The sequence below is a fragment of the Corella eumyota genome, chromosome 6, assembly GCF_963082875.1.
Source record: "Corella eumyota chromosome 6, kaCorEumy4.1, whole genome shotgun sequence".
Lineage (NCBI taxonomy): Eukaryota > Metazoa > Chordata > Ascidiacea > Phlebobranchia > Corellidae > Corella > Corella eumyota.
Genome location: NC_137495.1, coordinates 5,232,730 through 5,248,729, shown reverse-complemented (window position 1 = coordinate 5,248,729; position 16,000 = coordinate 5,232,730). Strand labels below are relative to the sequence as shown.

Sequence of the window (16,000 nt, the reverse complement as noted above, 5' to 3'; positions counted from 1 at the left end):
GTTTTTAAACAATTTGTTTCCGGTTTGTTCAGAAGATAAAATACGAAATACTCTCCCGTCTTTATCGTCAGCCTTGGGTATCGTATTCTTAAATTTTTTTAATTTAAGTTCACCAGATTCTGTTGCACTAACAAATATATTATTTGTTTTTTGAATTATAAAAACAGCTTCATGGTCTTCTACTTTAGTTTTCGAGCAAAGTGTCCAGGATTCCCAATCATTGGTTAATCGTAACTGCCTACTTATATAAACCGTCGAATTTCCGGCTTGAATCGCATATTGGTTTTTCGTCCAATTTGTTAAATTTGCGGATGGGCTCATTTTCTTTTCATTTTTAAAGTAACGGTTTCCCATTCTTACCAAAAAAACTTTCGTTAAAAAAGTTTAGTTGTAAGTCGTTTAAACAGTTGTTGGTATAAAAATGGGGCCTTTGTGTTACATATATACCCCAAAGAGTAATCATTACCTTTTTTCCGCCTAAAACCCTTTTTTAACTTTTTTTTAGCGCAAACACAAAATTTCTATAGGATTTAACGACCACTATTTCGCGAATAGATTTTAGGTTTACGCAATGTTTAGTGTTTACGCTGATGCCTCACAGCTTTTTTCACTATTAAAACTTAACAGATTTTATATGTTAACATTAAGAAAAAATTATTTACCATTGATTTAATTTTTCTGCTATCTCACCACACCATCACACAAGTTTTAAAATAAAATCAAACGTTTTAAAATTAATACTTTGTTTAAGTATTTAAATTAATCACTTATTTTAAAATACTAATTTATTTAAAGAAAGTTAACATCAACAGAAACTATTTTAATAAAAATTGAGGACAAAGTACGAACATGTTTGAGTTACCCTTGCTGTTTTCATTTTCAAAACAAACGCGCGTGTTTAAGTCAGTTAGTTTTTTGTTAAATAACAAATCTATTTTTTTAAAGCTAATACTTGATTTATTGTTGATTTAAACTAATAGAAAACAACCAGTATGACGCTTAACCAGACTCTATTGTATTCGGACTACGACGACCGACTTCAAACGTTCAAGGTAAAGAAAAAATGGCCGTTTACAAAAGGACACGGAATAATGTGCACCGCCGAAAATATGGCCAGATCCGGTTTTTACCGCCCAGATCCGATCTATTCTCCTGACCAAGCTAGGTGCTTTGTTTGTTTAAAGGACTTGGAGGGGTGGGAGGCAAATGATGATCCAGAAGCAGAGCATAAAAGTCACCAAAAAGAGTGTGCTTTTCTAAAATTAGATATTAATAGACGAGATACAACAATGAAGTTAAACGATTTTTTTCAACTTTATCATGCTAATAAGACAGCTGTTATTATTCACAAAAGAGATCAAGAATGTAAAAGAAATGAGGAAAAATACGAAGAACTAAGAGCTAACAGCCAGTTGAGGTAACTAATTTAACTTTCTGGGTGTGTAGCTGGAAAAAATAGTTATTTTTATTCAAACCTCATTATTTTGCCTGTGTTTTCTTTTAAAAATTGTTTATCTTTTAAACTGACATATGACAAACTTTTAAAACAACCTTAATATTATGCTACCATTAGGTTTTATATGTTTTTATTAAATATCTTTTTTTAAAAAGAATAATTTCTGTACTTACATTAAAAATATCTTAGCTTGTTTGCTCTTCACATAACAATTTATTCGTGAAATTTTTTTATTGGTTGTTTAAAGAATATTTCACAAGATATATACAAATTTTTTAAATTTTTGTACTTAAAATCTTTACAAGGTATTGTAAAAGTAATAATCTTAAACACATTTTTTCCTGTTTTTTTTTTAATATTTTGTCTTAAATCAATATAATATTGATTTTAAATATAATTTGTTGTAATGACGTAGAACTTTGGGTTAAATACACATTTAAATTGCTTAAAAGTTAACTGTTTTTTGTTGTTTAGGAGAATAGGTATTTGCAACTATATTAAAATTAAATTAAATTGTTTTTTAGTGTTTTAATATGCTACCTTTACCAGTTCAGAAATCTTAGCCAGAAATAATTAGCATTTAAACAAGATAAAAAAATGGTAATGTTGCTAATTTTTTTTGACCTAATCTTTTAAATGTTTTTTTTAACACAAACAGTATTTACAACTAAATGATTTTCAACAGTCTACTGCACTTACTATATTTATGGTAATAAATGTAAACTGGTCTTACAGAACCCTATATTTTTAAGCCATGACGATAGTTTAAAAGCAAAACATTTAAGGCCATATTTTTCTTGTAATGAGGTTTTTGTCAGAATTTTTAATTTTAATAAGCAATATTTTTAATTTACAATTATTTTTTTACTGCAAGATGGTGCACGAGAGTTGCTTTTTTCAAATTAATTTTTTGATAAAAAACGTGATTTTTAAATTGTTAAAAACAGATTTAAAATGTTAGAATGCCTCATAGTAAACAAAAACACCAAATATATACTTGTCCAAAATGCCGAAAATCCATTTTTGGGAAAAAAATATTTCACCAAAATTTGACGAAAACTTAATATTTAAGATGGTTAGATGATTTGGCTTTAATTAAAAGTGTGCTTAAGTCTTATGGTATTACTAAAATTATCCGTGTTACAATTTTTCACAATACATTTGTCTACATTTTTCGCTTGAACGATTTTTGCTCCTTAGGTTTTGTGATGATAAAGCAATTCACAACTATTTTTTGTAAAACTGGTTTATATTAATTAATTCAATAGTTGTCGTACATCAGTTATATTTAACATACATTAGATTAAAATAAAGAAACAACGACGGATTATTAAATTAATTAAGATGGTTCAAATACCTCAGGCCTACAGTTAAATAATTTGAAAACTTTGTTAAAATACCTGGAAAACATCGTTTAAGTTATAACGTTTTTATTAAATGCTATATTACTTGATTTTTGGCGTATATGATAATAACAATTATTGTTGAGTTGACAAAACCTGTTTTACTCTACACAGGATATTGTCACCAATAGCTATCAGATTTTGTATTTAAAAGACTATTCATTATCAAATGACTACCATTTATAGGTAGTATCATATGCTTTATTACCAAAATATTCTGTAATATATTTAGTTTTATTGCTGCTACTGCTAACCATTAAAATTTTTCAGTCGTTTATTTTTAATTTTTTTTGATAAAAACGTGATTTTTAAATTGTTAAAAACAGATTTAAAACGTTAGGACGGATTATAGTAGACTGTTAATGCCTTTTTTTGCAAAAAAATGCCAAATTTTTTTTTTTTGGCCAAATTTAGCAAAAACACCAAGGCTATATACCCATATAGAAAATGCCAAAAATCGCTGTTTTGGGAGAAAAAATAAGTCACCGAAATTTAACAAAAACTTGATTTTAAAGACGTTAAACTGACTCAAATCAGATTGTAAGGAATTTTTTTGCCCAAAAACACCCAAAAGTATTTATTTTAAATTTTATAATTATTTTTTTTACTGCAAGATGGTGCACGAGAGTCGTTTATTTTTAATTTTTTTGATAAAAACGTGATTTTTAAATTGTTAAAAACAGATTTAAAACGTTAGGACGGATTATAGTAGACTGTTAATGCCTTTTTTGCAAAAAAATGCCAAAATATTTTTTTTTATTTTTGGCCAAATTTAGCAATAACACCAAGGCTATATACCCTTGTAGAAAATGCCAAAAATCACTGTTTTGGGGAAAAAAATCACCGAAATTTGTCAAAATCTTGATTTTGAAGACGTTAAACTGACTCAAATCAGATTGTAAGGAATTTTTTTGCCCTAAAACACCCAAAAGTATTTATTTTAAATTTTATAATTATTTTTTTACTGCAAGATGGTGCACGAGAGTCGTTTTTTTCAAATTTTTTTTTTGATAAAAACGTGATTTTTAAGTTGTTATAAACATATTTAAAACGTTAGGATGGCTTATAGTGGACTGTTAATGCCTTTTTTGCAAAAAAATGCCAAAGTATTTTTTTTATTTTTGGCCAAATTTAGCAAAAACACCAAGGCTATATATACCCTTGTAGAAAATGCCAAAAATCGCTGTTTTGGGGGGGGAAAAAGTCACCGAAATTTATCAAAAACTTGATTTTGAAGACGTTAAACTGACTTAAATCAGATTGTAAGGAATTTTTTGCCCAAAAACACCCAAAAAAATATTTATTTTAAATTTTATAATTATTTTTTTACTGCAAGATGGTGCACGAGAGTCGTTTTTTTTCAAATTTTTGTTTGATAAAAACGTAATTTTTAAGTTGTTAAAAACAGATTTAAAACGTTAGGATGGCTTATAGTGGACTGTTAATGCCTTTTTTGCAAAAAAATGCCTAAGTATTTTTTTTTATTTTTGGCCAAATTTAGCAAAAACACCAAGGCTCTATATACCCTTGTAGAAAATGCCAAAAATCGCTGTTTTGGGGGGGGGGAAAAGTCACCGAAATTTGTCAAAAACTTGATTTTAAATACGTAAAACTGACTGAAATTAGATTGTAAGGAATTTTTTTGCCCCAAAATACCCAAAAGGATTTATTTTCAATTTTGTAATGATTTTTTTTACTGCAAGATGGTGCACGAGAGTCGTTTTCGTTAATTTTTTTTTAAATGTGATTTTTAAATTGTTGAAAAATGCCAAAATATTCTTTTTTTATTTTTGCCCAAAGTTAACTGAGTCGTTATTTCACCCTGAAAATATATGAATATTTAGCACTATTACCTAATGACATTGATATCACTTATTCTAGCTATTATATAAACAAAAAACGCATGCATGTGTAAGCCCTCCATATACAAGTGAAACAGCACCAAAAATATATCAACACATAGCCCCCGGTGTTATATTTCGTAATACTATTGCTTCAACATCCTCGAAACGTTAAAGAATAAAAAACAAAAACTGTTTAAGCCCCACTTGAGTACGAATTTGTATTTGTTTAAAGAGCTTTGAATTGAAAGCAACAATGCCAGGCGTATCGCTAACGTTGGCGAAAGAATGGAGGTGTAATGTATAAGAGTATGTATGTACACAGTTCGACATGTACAGGCACTAGGGGCTATTGTAAGATAAGTTTTATTTTAAGAAATTAAACTATTTAGCTTTCATTGTAAGCAATATAAGTAAAAAAAGGAAACATTTCTGTTCTCTCGTAAAGCAACTATAGTTACCAATGTGAGGTTTTTAAATATTAATTTTTAATTGGAATTTTTAAATGTTTTCATAGTTTTATAGAAACAAAACTTAACTTCAAGTTGTTTTTTGACACAATTTACTTGTGGTAAGCATCTGTCTTATAAAAAAACAGATAAATTCACATAAAAATGATCGACTATAATAAGTTAAAAGTGTTCAACAGTGAGGGTGTTGCTTCAGTTCAAAAGTCACCCGAATACGAACGACACGATCATTTTATGAAAAACTTTAAAACAGTCTTTACAAAAGCCCCGAGCCTACAGCTTTTAATTCCTAATCAGCCAACTAAGTCTTTCAAGCTGGCACATGCCCATTTAAGTAGACCAAGATCCAGGTTTGCTGCCTACAGGGAAAAGTTAAAGCCTGTGGTTGATGTTGGTCCGACAACCGAATACGACGATCCAGCCTTGCATGATGTTAGGTTGCATATCTCTAAGCAGAGGCATCGATCGGACACAAAAACGGAAAATCTAGTTTTCAACCGAGATGAAAATATTGCAACTTTGCGGTTAATTTTAAAAAAGTTGCCGTTCGAACGAACCAAGAAAGAACACACAAAGGTGTACCAAGTCTTAAGAGACATGTGGCCTTCGGAACTAAGTACAGTCTCCGACAACAAACAGGAAAATTATTCTATATTGAGAGAGATTGCTACTGTTGCAACGCTTGAAACTTATCAAGAAAATGGCTTAACTTTGTTTGGTAACAAATATATATGGTTCTGCGTGGAAGTGTACGACCCCGACCCCAGACAGAATACTGAAACGATTTCAGGATAGAATACAAAACGAGAAAACAGCGATTGTCCAGGCAACTAAGACCTACAAGAACTGGCCAGGGCTGTCTGTTAAAAAACTGGCAGCTTTTATTACATGGAAAACTCTTCCACCTGACACAGTCATAGCCGGGGAGGGTCAGATCGCGGAATATATTGTATTTATAAGAAAGGGTATATGCGACGTTTTCAAGCAAGTGGAGGCCATTAAAACGCTTCCAGACGGACGAAAGCGCCGCCTGTTTAAAAGCGTAACGATGGGTACTTTGGGCATTGGTGATTCAATAGGAGAGCACAGTATATTAGAACAGAAGCCGTTTGCGTGTTCCGTGGTCGCAACCACAGAGCTTGAGTTGGGCGTGATCCAACCTTCGAAGTTAGAAGGTCTCGATGTTACAACCAGAACGTTGTTGTCTCAAAGCACGAGGCCTAAATTTGCCAACATTACAGATGAGGACATCCAAGCGAACTTTATAAAGCAAGAAATGACGGACGACTGGGACAAACTGAAACATAGCGTGTTGTTTCAGACAATCAACTACTGTGGTATAACGCCTGGATATGGTAAATGGGCCCGATAACACTAAATTTTCCATTTTATCAAAACAAATAAATGTATAGAAACTTTCAATATCACTGTGTATTATTGGTTTATACTATATTATGGAATACCTTCTTTACCTATTTTCCAATAAAGTTTTTTTTACCTAATTTTTATTAATGTTAAAGCAGTGCTAGCAGTGAGTTTAAATGTAATGAAAGGGGTGGAAAAAACACTTAAAAGCAACTCTCTAACGTTTGTGGTTTCAAAATTAGAAGCCAATTTTCGATTTATTAAGCTTCTCGAATGGAACCTTTCACAACTATACCTAAGGCCAAGCAAATGATTAAATGTAGTACAGGTGTAGTACATTAGTTGCAGAACTAAAGGTGTAGCTTAGAGTGTGTGTTTTCACAATAACACTAGCTCAAACCTTAGATTGTGAATATGTTGTTGAAATAGTTACGACGGTATTTTATCCAGGGAAATTAAAATGTAATTCCTATCAAAAAGGTAAAATATAAATCATTTATGATGGCATTAGACATTTTTTTATTGATTTTTATGTTAAATTACGGTAATAACATTTTTTATTATGTATTTTTGTCTTTTAGCTCTGGTTCGTTAGTAATAAGCCATTGCACCACGTCAAGGTCAACCAGAAAGCAACAGGTTATTTTACCCAATAGGAAGGCAAACGATGGAATTTTAAAGGTGCCTTGGAAAGGTAAGACACCTAAAAAATTCCAACCTAAAGCCTTTAATTTAGTAATCGGTCAATTTTTTCCCCCAACCCCAATTTAAACTAAGTTCGAGGGTGCGCGCGACTAATTTCTAATGCTCGGTATAGTAAAAAACTATCTTGCTTTTACGGTTCTGAACCGTATAATTAAATAAGGTTGATTTTTAGCTAAAATATAAAGAGTCTAAGAGAATCGTCAAAACGAATTAAGAGCCTGCAAAATAAATGGTTGTAAGTGTTAGTTTATAGCCTAAAAAATATGAATTAAAACCTGTAAAAAAACAAAAATTGTTAGAGAAAAATTGTAAGAGAGATGGCAACGAACCATATTTGTTGATTATGCTTACCATGTATATGATTCCAGATCTTCTTTCACCAGAACGAAAAAGAAAACTATACCGAGCAAACTGACAACTAATTATCCTTTCTACTTTTTTAACTCCAGACAATGTTAGTAACCTTTTGGTTTACCCAACTCCAACAAAGTTAAAACATTTTTTTAAATTCGACTATTTTAAATTTTAAAATCGCGATTTTAATTTTTGTTTGGGCCTTATACAAATACAATAAAGAATTGGGAGAAGAGAAAAATATTTTGGTTTTAGGTTCTAAGTTTTAAACAAGTTATATTAACTATAAATTATTACAAGAAAAAACAAATACCTAGTAACTATTTGATAAAATTGCCTAACATTACATTAACTTTTAAAGGTCCCGAGTTGTTGCTTAGTAGGAAAATTTAAACCCTAGCCGAGAATTGCCGTTTTTTAACTTTATCTAGTATTTAAGATATGGCATTGAATTAATAACTACGATATGACGCTAACCAATGATAATCATGACAAAAATGGGACAGAATTTTGTTCAAGTTTTAGGATTTATATATTTTTACTTAACTCTTAATTGTGTTCCATCCACGTCCAAGTTCCTCCTACCCTGCGATGTTAAATTTCCATTTTCACAAGCTAATAACTTACAATTCTGCAGACTAAGCATTGCGCTATATACTACCCACGAGTAAAACGCACCATGCTCACTAAGGAAGAAAATAATTGATAGAAAGTAGAAAACCGGGTTTATAGATGTCGGTATTTGTTTAGCCGAAAACTCTTAAGTATAATCAACTCTGCTGCACCCCCAAGCGTGTTGCTTCTTTAGTTAAAGTTTAGTCCCTGGCTATTGAGGATAAGCCTCCACATTATCTAATTGTTCGATGCGTTTTTACCCTATCAGATAAGCTTTGCGTTGTTTATGTTGAAAAAGTAATTATGATATGCCACGAAATACAACAGTAATAAAAAAATAAATGTGAAAAAAATATACAACATGGGACAACCCGGACGACCATTTGGCGATACGTGGTTCTGCTGACCATAAGGGCCAAAACACAGACTAGTACTGGCACATGGGACACTAAGGGGACCTAACAGTAATGGTAATGTGACAATGGCCGCCGGGAACGCATCAGCTCATTGACTGTTTAATCCCAAACTTCGACCGACTCACGAAGCGAAATGGGTAAATCTAGGTTTGGGGCAGTCCGCAAAATAAAAATACACTGGGAGAAGAGAAAGATATTGCATACAATTCTGTCTAATTCTGGTGCTTCAAGACCTCAAAATTAGTGATTGAAATCAAAAACTCTAAATCTAATCTCAATGTCCATTACTTTTCAGATCATTTATTAATGACCTTATCCTACGTCACATTAACCATACGTGACGTCACAATTGTTGAATCCAAAAATCACCATCATAGTGGTCGAATCCAAAATCATCATTTTTAAACAATAGAAAATCACATATAGGAACATCAGGAACCAAGATTTAAAAGAAGCCGCATCACTTTTCGGATATCTACACGTAAAAAAGGTATTAAAAATGTGCTAAAGTATTTATGCATCAATTTAAAAGTTAGATAAAGCTATACAGATACAAAACTTACTTTAAGCCAGTTAAGTTACGTCATATATAAAAAACAACTTGCCATACACAAGAGCTTTGACAATTTTACAATTAGTTTAAATATCAAATTTTAATTTAAAATATTTTAAATAATTTACCTTCAACATAGGGAGAAAGAATATTTACAGTTCCAATTCCGGTTCTAATCTTATCAGTTGTGACGTAATTAACGATGACGTCACTCGCAGGTGATAAGATGAACATAAAAGTGATGTTAACTTTTCACTGTAACAAAAAAATTAATTAATTAGTTAAAAAATAATTAAAAGACAATATTATATATATATTCAAAGTATATACTTTTAATTTATAAAGTGAAAAATAATTGAAGGGCATTAAAAAAACAATACAACTATTTTTAAAGCATAAATTTATATTACAAATGGTTAATATAAACGCAAATATAAACGGTTAATATAAACACACTTTTATCAATTAGGAACTGGCGTTATAAGTGACGTTATGTGTAGGCTGTAATGACGTCACTTAAGCACGATAAGTTTTTAAGATCGTTTGGGGTGGGCAAAATTTGATCTAATAAATAAATTAAAAAATTGAATATTTTATTTAAATCTTTATAATTATACCCATGGGTATACAAAATAAAAAAAATATATCCCTAATTGATTAAAGCCTTTAAAAAATTTTAATCACTTACAAAATATATTAGAAATAAATTTTAAATAAATACCTTTTAACTTATTTGAGTGCTGCTTATCATTTGCAAAAAAATATCGGTATTTGCAAAACAATAGCGTAATATATATATCCATATGAAGTAAATCTTCCTCGGGTTTCTAATCATAATAATAATGAAAATTTTCTTTTAAAACAGTTACATTATTAGATTAAAGTTTAAGGCTATAACGCATATAACTATATTTGAAATTCCTATACATGTTACGTACAATTACGTCATATATGTATGCTTAGACGTCAAAAACAAAATCCAATTACGTCAGAACTTGATCACTAACAATATTTTTGTTTAAATCAAGTTTAGTTATTTACCTTCGGCACAAAGCGAACGGGCGCTCCAGTTTCTATTCCGGCTCTAATCTCATCAGTTGTGACGTAGATGATGTCACTTGCTGGTGATAAGATGAACATAAAAGTGACGTTGACTTATCACTGCAACAAAAATTTTAATTTAGTAAAAAAATAAACAACAGACACTAATTATATATACAAAGGAATAAAATAATATTTAATTATTTTTAAATGCATAACTTTAAATTCCCGATAATGATGATTGTATGAAGTTAAGTATTTACCTTTTATTAATCAGGAACTGGTGTTATGAGTAACGTCATTTAGGCTGTAATGACGCCACTAATGCACGGTAAGTTTTAAAGACCACTGGGCTACAAAGTCAATCTAAAAAAATAAAATTCCTTAAAATACATTTAAACAAGAATAGAGTTGTATTTTAGTACTACAAACAAATGTATCTAGTTAAGGTACATAAAATAAAATAATTTTAATCAAATTTTGGTGCACTTTCACATTTCTTCGACAACAATACGTTCACGCTGTCGAATTGGTGACGTCATAAAATTGTGATTGTTTGGTTGATGACGTTGCATAATAACTAATGACGTCACATAACGTAGGGTCTTGAGAATGCTCAAACCCCAGCGACAAAGAAGAAAACAAATCAGAGATTCGTGAAATAGAAAGCGACGGATTTTTCGTCAATTAATCTATTTGCTTTCAACTAAATTTTGTTTTACAAATAAACTAATATATTAAAAAAGCAAAATAACTTGGCTTTTAAATATAAAAAAGTATGTCAAAATGAACCGAGAAAATATATATATAAATAAAATTCACTAAAAAAACAAAAAAACATGCAACATGCAGCATACATGCAAAAAAATAAAATATAAATTCTCAGTTCATTTTGGCAAATTTTTTACATTAAAAAACCAACCTATAACGTTTCTTAATACACCAGCTTACCGATAAAAACTAAATTTATGTCTACACACAAATAAAAAACTAACTTGAAATCACCATGACGCCATGGTATACGTTACAATCCAGGTCACAAATAACCAACCATCCCCTGCTCCGCCAACTTTCGTCGAAGCATTGTCAACAAAAAAAAATATTTTAAAAACATGTTCAAAAATGGTTTTAATTATTTTTATAAATTTTTGAGGTGATTAACAGCTATATGTTACAACATATAGAAAAAATAAGCTTTTAAACCCAAGGTTTGAACATTTAATAACAAATCTAAAATATTAAAAATTCTAAACAAAACATAAATTAAATTTATCAAACATTTTTAAAATTAATTTTACCTTATTCGGCGTAAGATCGACCGTCAAGACCTTTGATGTTAAAATTGATTTTTATTTTTACTTCTAAATGTAGTTGTGCTTTCTTGTCTGTTGTATGACGTCATAAAATTTAAATTGTCTATCAATTCTTGAACTTTTTTCTTCTAGATAGTTTGTACTCCCGTATGATGTAACAATAACTCTTTTGAAAGTTGACGATGAAACTTGATACAAAACTGGTCGAGACAAGAATGAACCACGTGTCCCAGTTTTCTAGAATTTGCGCTTCTTGAAAACCCGGGGCCGAAAATTGTAAAATCCGGCGTGAACTTTATCAGCGCGCGCGCCTCTCTCGTTTAGGTTGGATTAGTAGAACGTTTTTCTAGAAGAGAATTTATAAATTAGTTTGTAGGCATTTACGCCTTAATTAAAATCTTTTTTACTTTATATAAAACCTTAGGTTTTTACGATAAATATATATGTAAATTTTTAGAATATCTATTTTTTTGATTATTTATTATTTTTTTTTGTTAATGTAAGCATAAGATGTTATATAAGGTAAAAACGATTTTGTGTTAACATACTTGCCTCCTTATTTTAATAAGTAAGTCGGTTGCAAAATAATTTTGTTAGATTGGAATTTTAAACATTATTTGAATATTGCTAGGCAACAAACTCTGATATGTCAACAATTTAAATTTTCAAACAGTTTAAGATGTTGGGCAAAAAATATAATTGTTCTTCGTTTAATTAAATTTTTATTAGACATTGTCACTTTATATTCTCACCACAATGTTGGTGGGTTCCATCCTTGTCTCTTTTGCAACATCCTCCAATGATTCTTTCTTTCTGCCTATGTTTTCCCTTTACTTCTTCCATCTTCTGTAAGATTCAGAAATTTTTTAAACTTGATCTATTTTTAAAAACAATTTTTTATTAATCTTTAAATTAACAATATTTTAAATGGGTCAGAGAATTATGATATGACAAAATAAGTTTTAAGGTAAAAAAGTTTAATTATGAGGGACAAATAATTATGGCATTGTTTGTAAAACTTTTTTAGGAAATAGTTAGTTTAAGTTTAACTCAATAGTTTATAAATATGACCAATTTTGTTTCTAAAAATGTTAAGTAATAAGAAAAAAACTTTCTTGTAGGTTAATGACAGAATAATATGTTGTTGGGCAAGTTGATTTTGTACCTAAATAAAAAATAAATTTGTTAGATTGGAATTTTAAACATTTTGTTAAATATTGCTAGTCAAAAAACTATGATATGTCAAAAATTTAAATTTTCAGACAGTTTAAGATGTTTGGCAAAATTAATTGTAGTTTTTTGTTAAATTGAATTACAGTTTTTTATTTGATTTTTATTAGAGATTGTCACTTTATATTGTTACCACAATGTCAGTGTTTTCCATCTTTGTCTCTCTTGCATCATCCTCCATGAACTTTTTTAGTCCCCCTGATTTTCTCCTTACGTCTTTCCATTCTCTGTAAGATTCAGAAATCTTTTAAACTTGATCCATTTTAAAAAACAATTTTTCATTAATCTTAGATTCACAAATGCTTTAAAAAAAAGTCAGAGAATTAAGATATGACAAAACAAGTTATAGTGTATAAAAGTTTGTTTAAATATGGACAAATAATTATGGTATTATTATAAGACTTATCTGGAGCATAGTTAGTTAATTATAACTCAATAGTTTATGAATATGACCAATTATAATGTTTAAAATGTTATGTATTGAAAAAAAAACTTTTTATTAGTTTAATGACAGAATAATATGTTGTTGAACCAGTTGATTTTGTACCTAAATAAAAAATTAATCTGTTAGATTGGAATTTTAAACATTAGTTTAAATATTGCTAGGCAACAAACTATGATATGTCAAAATTTTAAATTTTCAGACAGTTAAAGATGTTGGGCAAAAAGTTATAAAAGTCCTTCGTTTATTTGAATTACAGTTTATTATTTAATTTTTATTAACCATTGTCACTCTATATTCTCACCACAATGTCAGTGTATTCCATCTTTGCGTCTCTTGCATCATCCTTTATAAACAACCTTTGTCCCGCTGATTTCTTTTTTATGTCTTACAATCCTCTGTAAGATTCAGAAATCTTTTAAACTAGATCTAATTTAAAAAAAACAATTTTTCATTAATCTTACATTTTACAATGTTTTAAAATAGGGACAGAAAATTAAGATATGACAAAATAAGTTTTAAGGTATAAAAGTTTATTTATGTAGAGACAAATATTTATGGCATTATTATAAAACTCAGCTGGGACATAGTTAGTTTAATTATAACTCAATTGTTTATGAATATGACCAATTTTGATTCTAAAAATGTTACAAAATGAGAAAAAAAACTTTCTATTAGTTTAATAACATAATAATATGTTGTTGGACCAGTTGATTTTGTACCTAAATAAAAAATAAATCTGTTAGATTGGAATTTTAAACATTATTTATATATTGCTAGGCAATAAATTATGGTATGTCAAAATTTAAAATTTTTAAACGGTTTAAGATGTTGGGCAAAAAATTATAATAGTCCTTCGTTTAATTGAATTAGTTTATCATTTAATTTTTAATAAACATTGTCTCTTTACGTTCTTACCACAATGCAGTGTCTTCTATTTTTGTCTTTCTTGCATCATTCTTCATAAACAACCTTTGTCCCGCTGACTTCCTCTTTATGTGTTTCCATCATCTGTAAGATTTAGAAATCTTTTAAACTTGATCTATTTTTAAAAAACAATTTTTCATTCATCTTAGATTTTACAATGTTTTAAAATGAGGTCGGAGAATTAAGATATGACAAAATAAGTTTTAAAGTATAAAAGTTTATTTTTGTAGGGACAAATATGTATGGCATTATTGTAAGACTTATCTTGGGCATAGTTAGTTTAATTATACCTCAATATTTTATGAATATGACCAATTATGATTCTAAAAATGTTCTGTATTCAAGAAAAAACTGATGACATAATAATAAGTTGTTGGACCAGTTGATTTTGTACCTAAATAAAAAATAAATTTGTTAGAATGGAATTTTAAACATTAGTTTAAATATTGCTAGGCAACAAACTATGATATGTCAAAAATTTATATTTTTAAACAGAAAAAAAAAAATAATAAAAAATATTAGTTTAATTAAATAGAGTTCATTTTTTTAATTTTTATTAAACATTGTCACTTTACATTTTTACCAAAATGCAAGATTCCATCTTTGTTTTCCTTGCAACATCCTCCACAAACTGTTCGTTGTACCGTTGTTTTGCCCTTCACTTTTCCCATCTTTTATAGGATTTAGAAATCTTTTAAACTTGGATCTATTTTTGAAAACAACTTTTTATTAATCTTAGATTTTACAATGTTTTAAAATGAGGTCAGAGAATTAAGATATGACAAAATAAGTTTTAGTGTATATATATTTGATTGTGTAGGGCCAACTAATTATAACATTGTTGTTAGACTTAAATGGTTAAAGAGTGGTGGTTTAACAAGTTTAATATTTGGCAGCTTAGAGCCATAAAGGGATTTAATGATGTTAATTCTATGTTTTAAATATTAAAATTAATATTCATTTCATCAGTTGATTTTCTAAATAAAAATATAATGTCAGATTTGCTTAAATTATTTTTTAAAATATTATTTGCTTTAAAGAACACAATATGATAGATTAAACAGTTTATAATCTTTTAAATATTGGAGAAAAAATTGTACAAAATGCAAAATAATTTAAATTTTTTTTAAATACATAGAAAAAGTGCTATGAATGACAATAACATTGTAAAATTAAGAATACTTCAAACTGCTAGTTATGCTTTGTTTAAAACCAACTTTTCCCTAATTGTTCTTTTTTGTCATTAACATTGTTACCAGAATCCTCATTGTTTTTTCATTGTTTTTCTCAATTTTTGTTCCATCAGGTTAAATACCACAAAAAAGTTTAAAAAAGTTAGAGATATTTTATAAATGACATTAATTTGATAAATCTATTCAACTGTTTTTTTGTTTGGATTCTTATATGTATATTGCAAATATAACATATATATATAATAAATTAAAAAGGTTTTCAAATTTAAAATTTCTAACAAAAAATCACCAATAACTAGAACAATCAACAAAAAGACACCAGCAAAAACAACCTTCAATAAAATCCATCACAAAAAAAATGTCCAACAAAAAAGTCACCAGCAAAATCATCAGCCATAAAAACCACCAGCTAAAACATCCAACAATAAAAGTCAACACCAAAAACAAACAACAATAAAATTCACTAGCAAAAACAACCACCAACAAAAACCACCAGCAAAAACAACCAACAATAAAAACCAACAGCAAACACAACCAACAAAAAAGCACCAGCAAAAACAACCAACAAAAAAAACACCCAAAAAGACACCAGAAAAAACAACCAACAAAAAAGACACCAGCAAAAATAACCAATAAAAAGATACAAGCGAAAACACCCAAAAAGAACTCCAGCAAA

General features: G+C 28.9%; 1 protein-coding gene and 1 pseudogene across 1 annotated transcript; both read left to right on the top strand.

The window, feature by feature from the left end:
- The first annotated feature begins 949 nt into the window (after positions 1-949).
- LOC145755466 (baculoviral IAP repeat-containing protein 5-like) lies at positions 950-1,651 on the top strand. The gene has a single exon (XM_082571704.1). The coding sequence runs from the start codon at positions 993-995 to the stop codon at positions 1,419-1,421; it is 429 nt and encodes a 142-aa protein (XP_082427830.1). The 5' UTR covers positions 950-992; the 3' UTR covers positions 1,422-1,651.
- Positions 1,652-5,245: 3,594 nt separating this feature from the next.
- LOC145755706 (uncharacterized) lies at positions 5,246-6,542 on the top strand (annotated as a pseudogene).
- Positions 6,543-16,000: the final 9,458 nt, after the last annotated feature.